Source organism: Dermacentor variabilis, chromosome 6 (assembly GCF_050947875.1).
Source record: "Dermacentor variabilis isolate Ectoservices chromosome 6, ASM5094787v1, whole genome shotgun sequence".
Classification (NCBI taxonomy): Eukaryota; Metazoa; Arthropoda; class Arachnida; order Ixodida; family Ixodidae; genus Dermacentor; species Dermacentor variabilis.
Window position 1 is genome coordinate 118,410,102 of NC_134573.1, and position 14,523 is coordinate 118,424,624.

Genomic DNA, 14,523 nt, shown 5'->3' on the forward strand with positions numbered 1-14,523 from the left:
CATTTTTCGAATATGACACCAATCACACATGCTATTGAGATCGACCTAGAGCGAGTGGATATCGGAATAGTTAGTTATTTTACGGTAAATCACACAATCATCAGTAAATAAACAAATCCTGGAGGTAATAGCAGTAGGTAAGTCAGTATGAATAGTAGGGGGCCAATTACAAATCCTTGAGGAACCCCAGAGCCAACTGGTGCAGTAGAGGAATTAGCGTCATTAGTGCTTACGAATTGAACACGACAAGATTGAAATGCACGAATCCAGTTAGGAACTGCAGGGTAAATTTTTAGAACACTTACAAAAGCAATGAGTGGTTAACCTTATCGAACACTTTGGAAAAGTCAAGAAATATGCGGTCAGTTGAAAAAGCACTGTCTAAATAGAAGTGCAAGTCGTTAGTAAAGTGAGTATCACAAGAGAAAAACTTTCGGAAGCCATGCCGGTTTAAAGAGAAGAAACTGTTATCATCCAGAAAATTAACAAGATGAGTAAATATTATATGTTCCATTATTTTGCATGGTATTGATGTGAGAGTATGGGTGGATATTTAGATGGGGATTGTGTTTATCTCCGGCTTTATGTATTGGTGTTACCACTGCAGTCATCCAGTCTTTAGGTAGTGCGCCATCCTGATGATAGGATAATCCTGATAAGGATGATAGAACTATATTCTTTGGTATTCCGTAAAAATTTACTATTAATGTCATCAATTGCGCTAGAAGACGTTAGTTTCGAATCGTCGATAATCGTTCTGACGCCAGCCGAGTCGAACGCGATGGGATTCATAGCAAAACGGTTGCACAATTAAAGCTCGGGATGTTGGGTGAACTTTGATGAAGAAGAAAACGACTTGACGAAATTATCAGTAGCACAAAGATGGTCGGGAACAGAATCGCCGGTGGGTGCAAGTAATGAAACTTTATTGGTGTTGCCAGGTTTCATTATACTCCAGAAAAGTGTTGGATTAGTCTTGAGAATGTTCGGGACGGTTACATTGAAGAAGGAGGATTTAGTAGGCCTTAGTGCTCGCGAATGTGCTGAAGCAGCCATCTTGTATGCTGTCCAGTAGGCAGATTTTAATGAATGATTTGCAGTTCGACAAAGTGTTTTATTTTTGTTTGAAAGCCGCTTTAAGTATTTGTTATACCATGGAGCTTGGTTATTGGAGTACACGCCCCGAAGAGGGATATGACGGTTGATCAGTTCAGACACCTTATTTCGGAACATGCACCAGTTTGTTTCCACTGAGTGATTCACCCGGTGTCCCGGCATTCACACGGCATTCGCCCGGTGTCCTCGGCGAACGAGGTACCTTGTTTCAGTCTGGTGAAACTACATGTGTAGGCACAACTCAACGTGGGTTGGTTAATCGCGATATTTGCAATAATTTACTCGTACAAGCGCTCCGGAGCATTGAGAGTGTTTTACGAACTCGCAGAATTTAGCCCGTTTCCCTGTCAGAACGACAAATTCCACCGAGGCTAAATTTAGTGAAAATGATGGCAAACTATGGCAAATATGTGGTTGGAGTAAATACTGCCTTTACAAAAAAATTGGAGCATGTGTTAGACAGTGTCATATGGCCGTTATCAGCTATAGCTTCCCAATAAACCGATGTAACTCAATTCTACGCCAAGTTTGTTTCCTGGAAACGACGGTCATTTTTAGGGTAGTGTGTGGCAAAGCCTTAACATTGAAAGGTGCACTGTTCAGCTCATATTGTCACCCAGCTATTACAACTAAAACAGTTTACCACCGACAGATTGGCAAAAAACGTCTGCCTTTTGCGATGGCTGGTCCTCGGAGAGCGCGCGCGCAACCACGAACTTCGTCGTTCTCGCCTTAAGGGTCCCGTGTCATCACGTGCAAACTTATTTTGCGTCATTGCTCCCCTCTCAAAAGCGACCGGCCCGGTCGCTTCAAGGGCAGCGGGCGCGTACTATGGGCAAGAGTGCCAACATGAAAAGACAAAAAAAAACATACAGGAATGTGCACAATGCTGAAGCGGTTTCTGAGGGTTGCTTATCCCTCGCGTGCGTATTACGGCTTCATCCGTACTACGTGGACGACTTCAGCAAGGGGACGGCGTCGGTTTGAACCAAGATCAGTGCTTTGAGACACCACCTGGTAGTTCACATCACTGAGGCGGCGTACAACTTCATAGGGGCCGAAGTAGCGGCGCAACAATTTCTCTGAGAGCCCACGGTGTCGGATAGGTGTCCACACCCACACGCGGTCGCCTGGTAAGTACTGAACATTCCGTCGGGTCCGGTTGTAACGGTAGGCGTCGGTATTCTGCTGGGTGCGGATGCGATTCCGAACAAGCTGGCGAGCTTCCTCGGCTTTCTCGACGAAACCAGTGGTGTCATTCCTTGTGGCTTCGCGGTCTACCGGGAGCATGGCGTCTAAGGGGGTTGTAACGCGACGTCCGTAGACAAGCTCGAATGGTGTAAACTCGGTGGTCTCCTGCACAGCGGTATTGTAAGCAAACGTGACATATGGCAAAATTTCATCCCATGTTTTGTGTTCCACATCAATGTACATGGAGAGCATGTCGGCTAATATTCTGTTTAGGTGCTCTGTTAAGCAGTTAGTTTGGGGATGATAGGCTGTGGTCTTTCGGTGGTCAGTGTGCGTCAGTGTGACGACTTGTTGCAATAACTCCGCTGTAAACGCTGCACCGCGGTCAGTAATGAGTACAGCGGGTGCACCGTGACGAAGCACGATGTTGTGGACGAAGAAGCTGGCGACTTCAGCAGCAGTTCCCCGTGGCACAGCTTTCGTCTCCGCATAGCGAGTTAAATTGTCAGTTGCCACGATTATCCACTTATTTTGCAACGATGACGCGGGGAACGGCCCAAGAAGGTCCATTCCCACTTGCTGGAACGGCGCCGGAGGCGGATCCAAAGGCTGAAGGAGGCCGGCAGGCTTGACGGGTGGAACTTTACGCCTCTGACAGTCTCGGCACGTTCGCACATAGCGCTGAACCGACGAAAATAGGTGTGGCCAATAGTATTTTTGCCGTATGCGCGCTAATGTACTCGCTAAGCCTAAGTGGCCGGCACAGGGATCGTCGTGACATGCCTGTAAAACTTTCTCGCGCAGTGCCGTCGGTACGACGAGAAGGAACGTTTTCTGGCTGTTCTCGAAATTTTTCTTCTACAGGACATCGTTTCGCAGGCAGTACGACGTCAATCCTCGTGAAAGTGGGCGTGGGACAACAACGTCAGCTCCCTCGAGATATCGGATGACTGGAAGCAGCTCAGAATCTGCACGTTGATAGTCAGCCATGCGCACCACGTCGACGACACCAAGAAACGGCAAATCTAGCTCCAAGTCGGAGGATGTCAAGGGAATAGGAGAACGTGACAAGCAGTCAGCGTCGCTATGCTTGTGGCCGGATCTGTAGACAACAGTTATGTCGCATTCCTGGAGGCGGAGGCTCCAACGAGCGAGGCGACCTGACGGGTCCCGTAGATTGGCAAGCCAGCAGAGCGAGTGATGACCACTGATCGCTCGAAATGGCCGGCCGTATAAGTAGGGTCGGAACTTGCTGATGGCCCACACGACTGCTAAGCATTCTTTTTCGGTCGTTGAATAATTAGCTTCTGCTTTTGTCATACTACGACTCGCATACGCAATTACACGTTCTGCGCCATCTTGCCATTGAACCAGAATGGCCCCGAGTCCTACGTTGCTGGCGTCGGTGTGTATTTCAGTTGCCGCGGTGTCATCAAAATGCGCCAGCACTGGAGCGGATTGAAGGCGCTTACGCAATTCGGTGAAGGCCTGCTCTTGGTCTTCCGTCCACGCAAAGGGCACATCTTGTCGCGTCAGTCTCGTGAGCGGTTCAGCAATCCTTGAGAAGCCTTCAACGAAACGACGGTAGTAAGCGCAGAGGCCCAGGAACCGCTAAACAGCCTTTTTGTCTTTAGGACGAGGAAACTCGGCAACGGCAGCGAGTTTTTCTGGGTCTGGTCGTACTCCTTGGGAGCTGACCACGTGGCCTAGAAACTTGAGTTCCTGGAAGCCAAAGTAACATTTTTCAGACTTGATGGTGAGGTTGGCCTTGCGTATTGCGGTAAGGACACTTCGTAGCCGGGTGAGATGTTCATCGAATGGTCTGGAAAGCACAACAACGTCGTCTAGGTACACTGGACACGTCTGCCACTTTAGTCCAACGAGTGAAGTGGCCATCATTCGTTCAAACGTAGCAGGAGCGGAACAGAGACCGAAAGGCAGCACTTGAATTCGTACAGCCCATCGGGAGTCACGAAGGCGGCTTTTTCACGGTCACGCTCGTCCACTTCGATTTGCCCGTAGCCGGACTTTAGGTCTAACGAAGTAAAGAACTGAGCATGACGCAGACGGTCCAAAGCGTCATCGATCCGTGGCAGGGGATAAACGTCGCGTTTGGTGACTCGGTTAAGCCATCTGTAGTCAACGCAGAAGCCCCCCCGGAGTGTGTTGTTTTTCTTTTTTACTATACGACAGGCGATGTCCACGGACTTGTCGACGGCTGGATGACGTGATCATTTAGCATTTCTTGAACTTGACGCTTAATCGCCTCCCGCTCCACAGGTGACACGCGATACGGATGCTGACGAACAGGCCGCGCCGACTCCTCTGTAACGATCCGGTGTTACGTGACGGAAGTGCGCTGGACTTTGGATTCCGTGGAAAAACAGCCGGAGAATTCTGTCAGTAGGCCCAGCAGCTGATCGTTCTGTACATCTGCTAAGTCAGCATTAATGTGGACGCGGGTATTCAGGCTGGCGTGAGTTGTTGCATCCGTTGAAGTCACTTGTATAATGTACCGATGTCTGAGAAGTCAGCAATGTCGTTCAGGAATGCCACAGTTGTACCTTGAGGGACGTGCTGATACTCATGGCTGAAGTTTGTCAACAAAACTTGCGAGCACTTATGCTGTATTCGAACAAGGCCCCGGGCGATGCAGATGTGTCTTTCGAGCAGCAGCGGGATATTTGCCTCGGCAATACCCTCATAGCCGTCGAATGCGTCGCAGGTGACGAGGGTCAATACGCTGCTCCGTGGCAGCACCGTGATGTTCTCTTCAACAATCGTCAATGCGTTGACATACGTGTTGTCAGTGCTGCTCCCTGCTAAGGCCTGCGCCGTCGAAAACGTTACCCGCGACTTTTGTAAGTTAATCACAGCTCCATTAGCCTGCAGAAAGTACATTTCCAGAATTAGGTCCCTCGAACAGCTTGGGAGGATAACGAAATCTCCGAAGTACGTAAACCCACGAATGGTCACCCGCGCTGTGCATCTTCCTACCAGGGTTAGCAGATGGCCTCCTGCAGTGCGAATCTGCGACCCAGTCCACTCGGTAGAAAATTTCTTCAGCTTGCAGGCAAGGTCCATGCTCATAACAGAGTTGTCCACTCCAGTGCCGTTATTTCTTCGTCGTCTATGGTGACGGGAATGTTCGACGTTACTACCTCTCGTAAGGTGTTTGACTCCGTCTGTACGTCTGCGTCGTTCTGTTTTCGTCGTTGTCGTCGTAGTGAAGGATCTTGCGTACGGTCGTCGCCAGCGGCCTCACCCCCGGAGGTCGCTGAACTCAGTTTTCCCGACCCGCCGGGCTAGGCGAACCGCGTCTCAGAGCGCCGCGAGTAAAGGCTTGGCTTGGTGATGGTGACCTGTAACGAGCAGGAGACGACGAACGGGGCTCCTGCCATCGCTGATCAACATTGCGACGATTCGCGACGAAACTATTTCCGGCGGCCGCTCACCAGGTCGTGGACGAGGTGCATTCGGCGAGAATCCACGGAGCCCCACATGACGATAAGGACACATTCTATAGATGTGTCCGGCTTCGCCACAATGAAAACAAAGGGGCTTGTAGTCTGTGGTGCGCCAGACGTCGCTCTTCCTAGTCCTTGCTTCGGCGATGTGCGGTGGGCTGCGAGGCGGCCTGAAGCTTACGTCCATTTGTTGAGTGGGGTGTACCATGCTGCACGCACTTGAGGGTGGCGGACGGCGTACTGGTTCAGCGTAACTCATTTCGGCGTGCGGTCCCTGCTGTGGTGCCTCATACTGTCCAGGAATATGGACGGCCTGTCGGACCTCGGCGCGCACCATTTCCGCAATGGAAAGTTGTCCTCCTTCCTCCTTAACGTTCCTCCTTAACGACAGCCCTGATGAGTTCTCGCAAGGCGCCAACGTCGTTACCGAGGGTAACGGCAGAGAGCTCCCTTGAAATCATGGCGTCGTGGTTGTTTTGCCTGGCCCGCTGTTGAATTAAGGGCCTTTTCCATAGTAGTGACTTCGTCATGGAACTCTGCAAGTGTCGTCGGCGGATTTCGAATGAGGACAGCAAAGATTTCCTCTTTGACGCCGCGCATGAGATGGCGCACCTTCTTTGTTTCAGTCATGGAAGGGTCCGCACGTCTGAAAAGCAGATTCATGTCTTCTACGTACGCCGTCACTCGCTCATTCGGGCCTTGTATTCTTGCCTCCAACGCTAACTCCGCCCTCTCCTTCCTGTCCGCCTTGGCGAAGGCATTGAGGAACTGTCTACGAAATTATTCCCATGACGTCAGGGTCGCCTCGTGGTTCTCAAACCAGGTTTTCGCGGAATTCTCAAGAGCGAAGTACACGTAGCATAGCTTACGCTCGTGGTTCCAGTAGTTTAGGTTGGCAACCCGGTCAAAATGGTCAAGCCAGTCGTCGGCGTCCTCTGAAGCACTTCCGTGGAACAGATTCGGCGTCCGGATATGATTGACGACAACGTGCGATGCTGCAGGAGTGGCAGGAGGGGGTTGGTTCGTCATTCTAGTTCGTTCGGGTAGCAGACCGTGCTGTGGCTGGAGTCCCTGGAGACGTCGGCTAGCACGTACGTGCACAGGGGTAAGCTCGGCTTAACTACTCGCTGGGTTTAGGTCTAGGGTATGCTCCGGAGATCTTAACATCGACCGTACCCGCGCCTCCACCAGAAATGTCACCCAGTTATTACAACTAAAACAGTTTACCACCGACAGATTGGCAAAGAAACGTCTGCCTTTTGCGATGGCTGTTGTTGTTGTTGTTGTTGTAGCCTGTGGCACGTGTGGCTCCTACCCACGATGGGGGATTCGGCTGGTCCTCGGAGAGCGCGCGCGCAACCACGAACTTCGTCGTTCTCGCCTTAAGGGTCCCGTGTCGTCACGTGCAAACTTATTTTGCGTCAATATGTGTTTAAAAGTAGAGGCAGATTTTAAAAAAATTTAAATTATGGGGTTTTACGTGCCGAAACCACGACATAATTGTGAGGCATGCCATAGGGGAGGGGGGGGGGGGCTCCGGAAATTTAGACAACCTGGTATTCTTTAACGTGCACCTAAATTAAGTATACAGGTGTTTTCACCCCAATCGAAATGCGGCCGCTGTGGCCGGGATTCGATCCCGCGACCTCGTGCTTAGCAGCTCAACACCATAGCCACTAAGCAACCTCGGCGGGTGGGCACATTATGGATAATGTGTAAGCAAATTTCAAAGTGTGGGGACGAATTGCAGGCCTTATCAGTAAATTACGTATGCAGGCTATCCGAATCGTAATGAGTGTACCATAGGTACAATAAACAATTTAACCTGCTGCTCCTCCATGGGCAACTATAGACGCCACCAAGATCGCATTTAGCGAAAATGAAAGGAACATTATGGCCAATATTCTCTCAAAGTCAAATGCGGGTATGTTGCTCTACGTGGCCGAATGCAACGTTTTTAGATCTAAAAACGCTGGCCGAATGCGTTATTTCCTGACTAGGTTTTAAACAGACCAGTCATATAGGAGCAGCGTTTTAAAGCGGGTGATTTAATTACAGGCAAGGTGAATTTTTATTGCATCTGTTCGAAAGGCACAGCTTGACAGGCGATTGGGTTGGGGTTTTCCAATGTCACCCAAGCCTCACTATATTTTTTCTATCTTTTTTTTTTCATGTTGTAAAGTTCGCTTCTCCGCGTTTTAGAGCTGTAAATTAAGGTGACGTCCCAGCACAAGACGATGACCACACATTTTAACACCTAAAGGTAGGCCGTGAGCTGAAAAGGCGAATTATAGATCTTCACTCTAGCTGCGTACGTATTTTTGGCACCGCCATTCTATGCGGAAACCTCCAACTGACAGTTTTGGAAGAGTTATGAGTTATATCAAACAGATGCGTCGATTTAAAAACACTGAGATACCCACTGCAAGCATTCTTCTCAAAATGAAACCATAGTGAAAAATAACGCACACCTTTCCTTGAAACAGCCTCGATCCATTTCTCACGCACTTCTGTCGCAGAAAACTTGCGCGAGCTTTCGCAAAGATCGGGTTCCTTGCTCTTCAAACTTGAATGACGTCAAACTGCAGTTGACCACACTGCAATTTCTAACATTAACCTATATACGCCAAACTCTCGATAGCTGAATTATAGCTGCATGCAGTCAAAGCTGAACCAACCTGCCGTCTGGTGATTTTTACAGTGTGTGTATGTACCGTTTATCGTCTGCATGAATATTTTTCTCGTTTATAGCAAATGTATCAGATTCTTTACTCTTATACCTGATTATGTGTTTTTGCATTATCTTTTATCCTATAAGTCTTCTAATAATAATTTATCCATTCTTATCTGGATGGAAAGGAAAGGTTGCCGTCTGCCAGGGCTGTACTCTTTGTTTTCCTTTCTTGCACCACATACAGGCTACTCAAAAGTCGCAGCGCGTCTAGGATGGAGACAAAGAGACACAAACCACATCGCAAGCGCTGACTAACAACTGGTTTTATTTGCACCGAAACCATTCGTTAGTCAGCGCTCGTGGTGTGATTTGAGTGTCTTTTTTTTTTTTTTTTTTTTTGTCTCCGCCCTAGTCGCGTTGCGCCTTTTGAATAGCGATGAACCAACTCACCCAAATCAAATTTTTTACTGCCACATACTGTTTTACTGTTTCAGGGAGGGAAGTCGCCTGTTCCAGACGCGGGCAATACGCGGCAGCCCTCCCCGAAACGCTGCTTTCTTCAGGTGACGACAGGCGACGACACACGTTTAAGTATAAACCCCATGCAAGCGATCTTGCACGCGACAGCGACAGGCGACGCGATGGAGATGGCCTTCGCGTTCGCTCGTCGCCTACAAGTTGCAGAAGCGTATCCCCGCAGGCTGGCTGGACCCGGTTTGGCGGCAAACCGGATGTGACGTAAGCCAGTGGCGTACTCCCTGCCCCCAGATAGGTACTTGTACGCCTAGGGAAGGACGCTGCTAGGTGCTGCTGCTAAATCCCTGTGGTGTGTGCCGGCCACATGCCATGCACATGCGGCCACTGCCGGCTCACGTAGGTTCGTTCGCGTGGTCTTGTTACGCCTCGCTGGATCGTGTTCAGTCATGCCGTCCTTGCGCGGCGTCATTGTCGGTGAGTCAGGTTAAATTCTTAAATAGGTCGCGCCTGCGCCTAATTGAGTCTATGAAAGCCTGCACATTCAGTTTTGTGGGCTACAATGCAGTGCGGCTGGCGTGAGCTGTCTCCACGATGCGCTTCGAGCGTGTCGATTTCGCCGTTCTTTATGTTGGCGGAAACGACCTTGAAAACAACATGGATCCACAAGAAATATGCGACAACATCAAGGTAAGTCTACTGAAATCACAAAATTTGAAACAATAAGCGCTAATAGTTGTGTTGTCTTTTAAATTTTAGGCCTTGATCAACGAGACGGCCCCCGTCGTGCTGGTTTTCAAGGAGCTCCCTCGTTGCGTAGAACATGCTGATGCGGAACAGAAAATGCAAAATCGTCGCTTGCTCAACCGCAAATTGACGGCTACGCTGAAGCGCATGCCCTGTCTGCGGAATTTGAACCCCGAGGTATGGACCCCCCTTTTTCCAGCGGCATGCCGTTACATACCGTCAGGAACACGCTTGGCTTATTTCTGACTCGGTAAAAAATGTTTCACTTTTTCTCGCTGCTCGCTGCGGAAGAAATGCGGACCGTTTGTCGTAGTTGTGTCTCCATTACAGGGTGGCATTACTGCGGTGAACAAAGCAAGTGTTGCCGTACATACTGTGCGCATTTCACCCTTTGTTGGGCGGTCGGAAAATATTGGTCCCACTTTTCAGGGCAACTTCGCTACTCTGTAGCGGTGAAGTGTAATTTTTACCATTGAACATTCCTGTGTAGATATGTTTCTGAATCACGTTAAGCACATTTTTTCGTCCATTTCTTTGTCAAACAACGCGATAGAGCGATTGCGCAGATTTACTTCCCGTTCTACAATGTTTATTTTATTCTATTCTATCGCCTTCCTTCAAACCACCACAGCGGCAAATGGACTCTTTTTATCGAAATTCCGTGTTTTCATATAAGCTGAATTTTGGTGCGGTTAGGTGTCTAAATTTCTCGTGCCCACAGCTACCAAAACAGGTGATCAAATTATTAGCATCGCGAACAAATCGCATTCCTACATATGCGAGCTGCTACATACGAGCCCTCAAGAATTCTCAAGAAGCATCTTTTTTTCTAAGAACCCTTGTGATATCGGAAAGCCCTGATTGAGGATTCTCACACAAAGCATGCTCAGTAAGTATAATGAAAACGTGCACAAACAATGTATACTTTACTGGGTACTCTGGCTGCTTGTAATCACATTACAGGTGACCACGAGTAGGTAGAAACGGGCCTTGAGGCTGTATAGTGGGATGTAATATTCCCACGTTTCGCTATTACAGAATCGTAGTCAGCTTTGAGATTTTACGTTATGTCAAAAATACCTCATAAAAATAAAAAGCACTTGTAATGTCTCGGACACAAAGCGGCCTGTTCTCTGCTTGCGTCTATGAAAGGGTTAAGATGCACACACTATTCAAAGGTCGCATTAAGGAAGAAATGAGCGGCACCGTACTGCCTTCATTTCTTCAAACCCTTCAACAAAGCTTGAACAAGAAATGCACGCGAGGGTGTCACTACAGACAGCTGCGGCAACACTGACGCATGCGCGAGAATATAAAATGAGGTGCAGCTGTGCGGTGCACGCTGCCGTGAAGTTCGAATTAGTTTCCCCCTTGCGAAACTACCGGAAAGGATATATTGCATCCATCGGTGTTAATATATTTTCTTGTTTTCAGCCAACATACACATCCCCGTTAAATCAAATAGATCACTGTAGATGGTGGCCACAAGCATATTACAAGAACTGTGAATTGGAAGCTGTTAGCTGCCTGTGGCACAAAGTCATGCAAGGGTACATGTAGTCTTTGTGTGCACATTGACTTCATGTTTTACTAATTTGACTGGCTCCTATTGCACTCTGGCTGAATAGCAATAACACACAGGCCACTTTACATTCGAATTACTTGAAAGTCTGCGAAAGCTGAAGGTACATTCATAAAAGTTCATAAGTCCATGGCATTAGTGAAAACAAATCTAAACCTTTTCTGGTACAGCTGTGCGTTGTCAGAAGTGGCTCAATGCATTGCAGTGATTGAACAGGCACATATTGGCTGTACCACTTGGATTTCAGCCTGCATGCGTTGGCTGGACAAAAAATTCTACCATATTTTACCTCCAAACTTTTGCTCATGAGTGGAAAGCGCTGTTTCTGTTGTAAATAGATGTGGCTTGCACACAAGGTATGTGCATGCTAAGTGTCTTGGTAAAGAAAAGTAAAGGTATGCTGCACGAACAGAAGGTGCTGCAGCCACATAACCTGACCTTTGATCTTCATTATGCTCGCAGATTGAAGGGATGGAACTAAATGCGTGTCTTTTAAATGCTTGATTTCAGCCAGTTAAATTTGCCAACACGGGGATTCAAACCACTGGTGTCCATCTGCTGTTGGGCTGAACTCTCAATTTAGTGAGAACACTAACCACTGCGTTCATTGGTGCTGACAGATATCAAGTCAGTTGTAGCTTGGCATTACTGTATTACGTCACCAAAATGCTAGAGAACCACTTGAGATCCTTCGATGTCAGCATCCTCATAATCAGTGGGCACCCCATAAGAAAAATAGGTCAATTTTGGATGGTATCCTTGCAAGTGTGAGAAGGCTAGGCCACAGAAACTCGTGTTTCTGATTTGTGCACTATTCAGCCACGTTAAAATATGGGTAGCCTAGACATCTAAAAGACGAGGAGCAAGCAAATTGAATGCAGCTACCAAGCAAAAAATGTGGAAGCGTAAGCTGTTGATTTTCTTACTCTAAAGGCACGTTCACACTGAAGACAAAGCGGCTAAACCGGGCAAAGCTCTTGGCCAGGCGGATAAAAGCAGGCATTAAACGAGGCGGCAAGCCCGATCGCTTGCGGACCACTTTTTTTTCCCGCCCGCCAGAGCTGTCCGCTTTGCCGCAGCCAATCAGAACACCAGACGACGGTGGCGTGATGACGACGGTGGCGTGTGCGCGATAAGGATGGACGACCGGTGCCACGAGACGGCGACAAGTGCGCCACAAAAACGTTTGATGCTCCGCCTCGGCGGTGCGGGCAGCCAGGCAAGCCGTCCAGTATACAGGGTGTTTCAGCTAATTTGTGCCGAGGCTTTAAAAGAGAAAGACGGAAAGAAACTAGGCCTGCAGTACTCAAATGCAATCAATTCAGTAAACTACCCTTTTGAGCAACTTTAATACTTACAGCTCATTCAGAAACATCTGCTTTATTTTATGAAGATAGCTGCTGTGGTTATTTTTTCAGGACAAAAGAAAGTGCACAAGATCGAAAAAACTACCATGCAACTATGCACTTTTGAGCAGTGACGAACAAATGAACAATGCGGCATGCAGACAGGATGTAAAAGATATGCAGATCCGACACACTGAAGATTATGTAACCAGCTTTCTTTGCTGCTTCTGTTCATTGATGGCATTTGGCAGTGATATGTTAAATGTTACCTTGCATGCACCACTTGTGTTTGTAGTACAGAGCTCACAGGCAGACGTGCACTCCGATGCTCAAGGTGGTGTTGTGCACCATCCATATCCTGTGAGAGTAGTGGCACTGTCATTCCCTCGCATGGCGCATCGCATAGCAGGTGACGTAGAGAAATCCGTTTATTTAATCCTTAGGAGAAATAGTTGCTGCCACGTCCTGTGCCCGACAGAGCAGCGCCTGCTGGCCACCCAGGCTTCTGTCATGCAGCATGGCCTCCCAGTGTTGCAGTGTAGGGACATTGAAGTTTTGATGCTGGACCACCACTTGCATACTGTCGTTTTGAGGCCGTGGTGCTGTATTGCAGCTTTGCATCTGCACATCCTGTGTCAATTGCTGGCATGGACACACTTGCCGTGTTTATTTTTTCAGAAATAGCATAAACATGCCATACCACACCTTGAACTATCATTATAATATTTTTAGTTTGCCACCACAACTGTCACCATGTCTAGTTGTAGTGTTTTTCTTTTAAAGAGACTCTATACGAAGGATGCTTTCTGATGGCATCTTTACCTTCTCGTATGATCATTCAGCGAGCACAAAGTGCTGCAGCTTCTGCAATGCTTTTGTCTATTCCTTCCAGGCACACTACTCTCAATGTATCATTTGCGCTGAAATAGAATACCGCCCATTGCTCAAAGCAGCTTCAATATAGATTCCAATCGGAAGAATAGGCAGACTTGTGGCAGTATATGACTTTCTATAGCCATAAAAGGCAAGCTAGCATAGTGGGGCATCTCAATGCTTGTAAAAGCATTCAACTGCATGTATCTCGAAATAACTAAGCTCAAGCAGACACTATCAAAATTCGTGCTTGTCACGGTGAGTTGGTGCGGGAACTTGAAGGTGTCGCTTTTCCTTCATTTTTGTGTGTCTCATGTTTTTGCTAAGGCTCTTGCCACAGCAAAGTTGCACTTGTGGTATTTTAGAAGGGTAATTTACTAATCACCTAGGTGATGTCATTTCCTTCATTTGGTTGCACTTTGTGCATCAGTGCAATAAATAGGTCAAATGGCTTAATACGAAATGTTGCCAGGCCATTTTGGCACAACACTTGTGGATAGCATTTTGGTGTGGCTTGGGCGAGACTGAAAGAGAGAAATTGACACATACAAGCACAAAGGCCAGGCACTGTGGCCTGCACAACCACTAGAATAGCAGCTAGTCTTATCAATTCATACTGAGTATCACAAAGTGTAACGTTGCAAGAACTGTAGCTTGGTTGATGAGACAAGGCACTTACAGCTGTAGCTGAAACATGTGTGATCAACATGTACAAGGTTACAATACTCTACACCCTTTTTGTATTTAAGTTTTTAACTTTGCCCACAATCTGATTACAGCTTTCCAGAGTTCCTTGGAAAATCCTCTCATGCACCTACCATGTGGCGTGCAAGATGGCAGCAGCAGCTGTGGGAACAGTTGAAGAGGCGAAGAAAGGTCCACTTTATAATAGGTTGTATGTAAATAAAATTGATTGAACTCAACCGATTCGGCTTCCACTTTTGTCAAGACAATTGTCAGCAAAGCAATGGGCGATACTAATAAATAGTGCATAGAAATTCTTGGAAGCCCCGTCAACTTTCTTGCTGTTAACGGGCTGTGTTGGTGAGGTGG

General features: G+C 47.7%; 1 protein-coding gene across 2 annotated transcripts; it reads left to right on the forward strand.

The window, feature by feature from the left end:
* Positions 1-9,188: 9,188 nt before the first annotated feature.
* Positions 9,189-14,393, forward strand: LOC142585106 (uncharacterized). Of its 2 annotated transcripts, XM_075695625.1 has the most exons (4): positions 9,198-9,399; positions 9,491-9,612; positions 9,682-9,846; positions 14,250-14,393. In XM_075695625.1, exons 2-4 carry the CDS (start codon positions 9,517-9,519, stop codon positions 14,385-14,387), a joined length of 399 nt encoding a protein of 132 aa, XP_075551740.1. In that variant the 5' UTR covers positions 9,198-9,399; positions 9,491-9,516; the 3' UTR covers positions 14,388-14,393. The 2 variants fall into 2 exon arrangements, 1 of the variants encoding a protein (XP_075551740.1); XR_012829029.1 differs by having other exon boundaries at positions 9,189-9,612; positions 9,682-9,919.
* The last annotated feature ends 130 nt before the right edge of the window (positions 14,394-14,523 follow it).

Bases quoted from the DNA above. Each gene is read 5' to 3' on its own strand.
- LOC142585106 (XM_075695625.1), top strand. From the start codon at position 9,517: ATGCGCTTCGAGCGTGTCGATTTCGCCGTTCTTTATGTTGGCGGAAAC. The intron at 9,613-9,681 runs GTAAGTCTACTG...TTTAAATTTTAG, and splicing joins AAATATGCGACAACATCAAG to GCCTTGATCAACGAGACGGC. The intron at 9,847-14,249 runs GTATGGACCCCC...ATCTGATTACAG, and splicing joins TGCGGAATTTGAACCCCGAG to CTTTCCAGAGTTCCTTGGAA.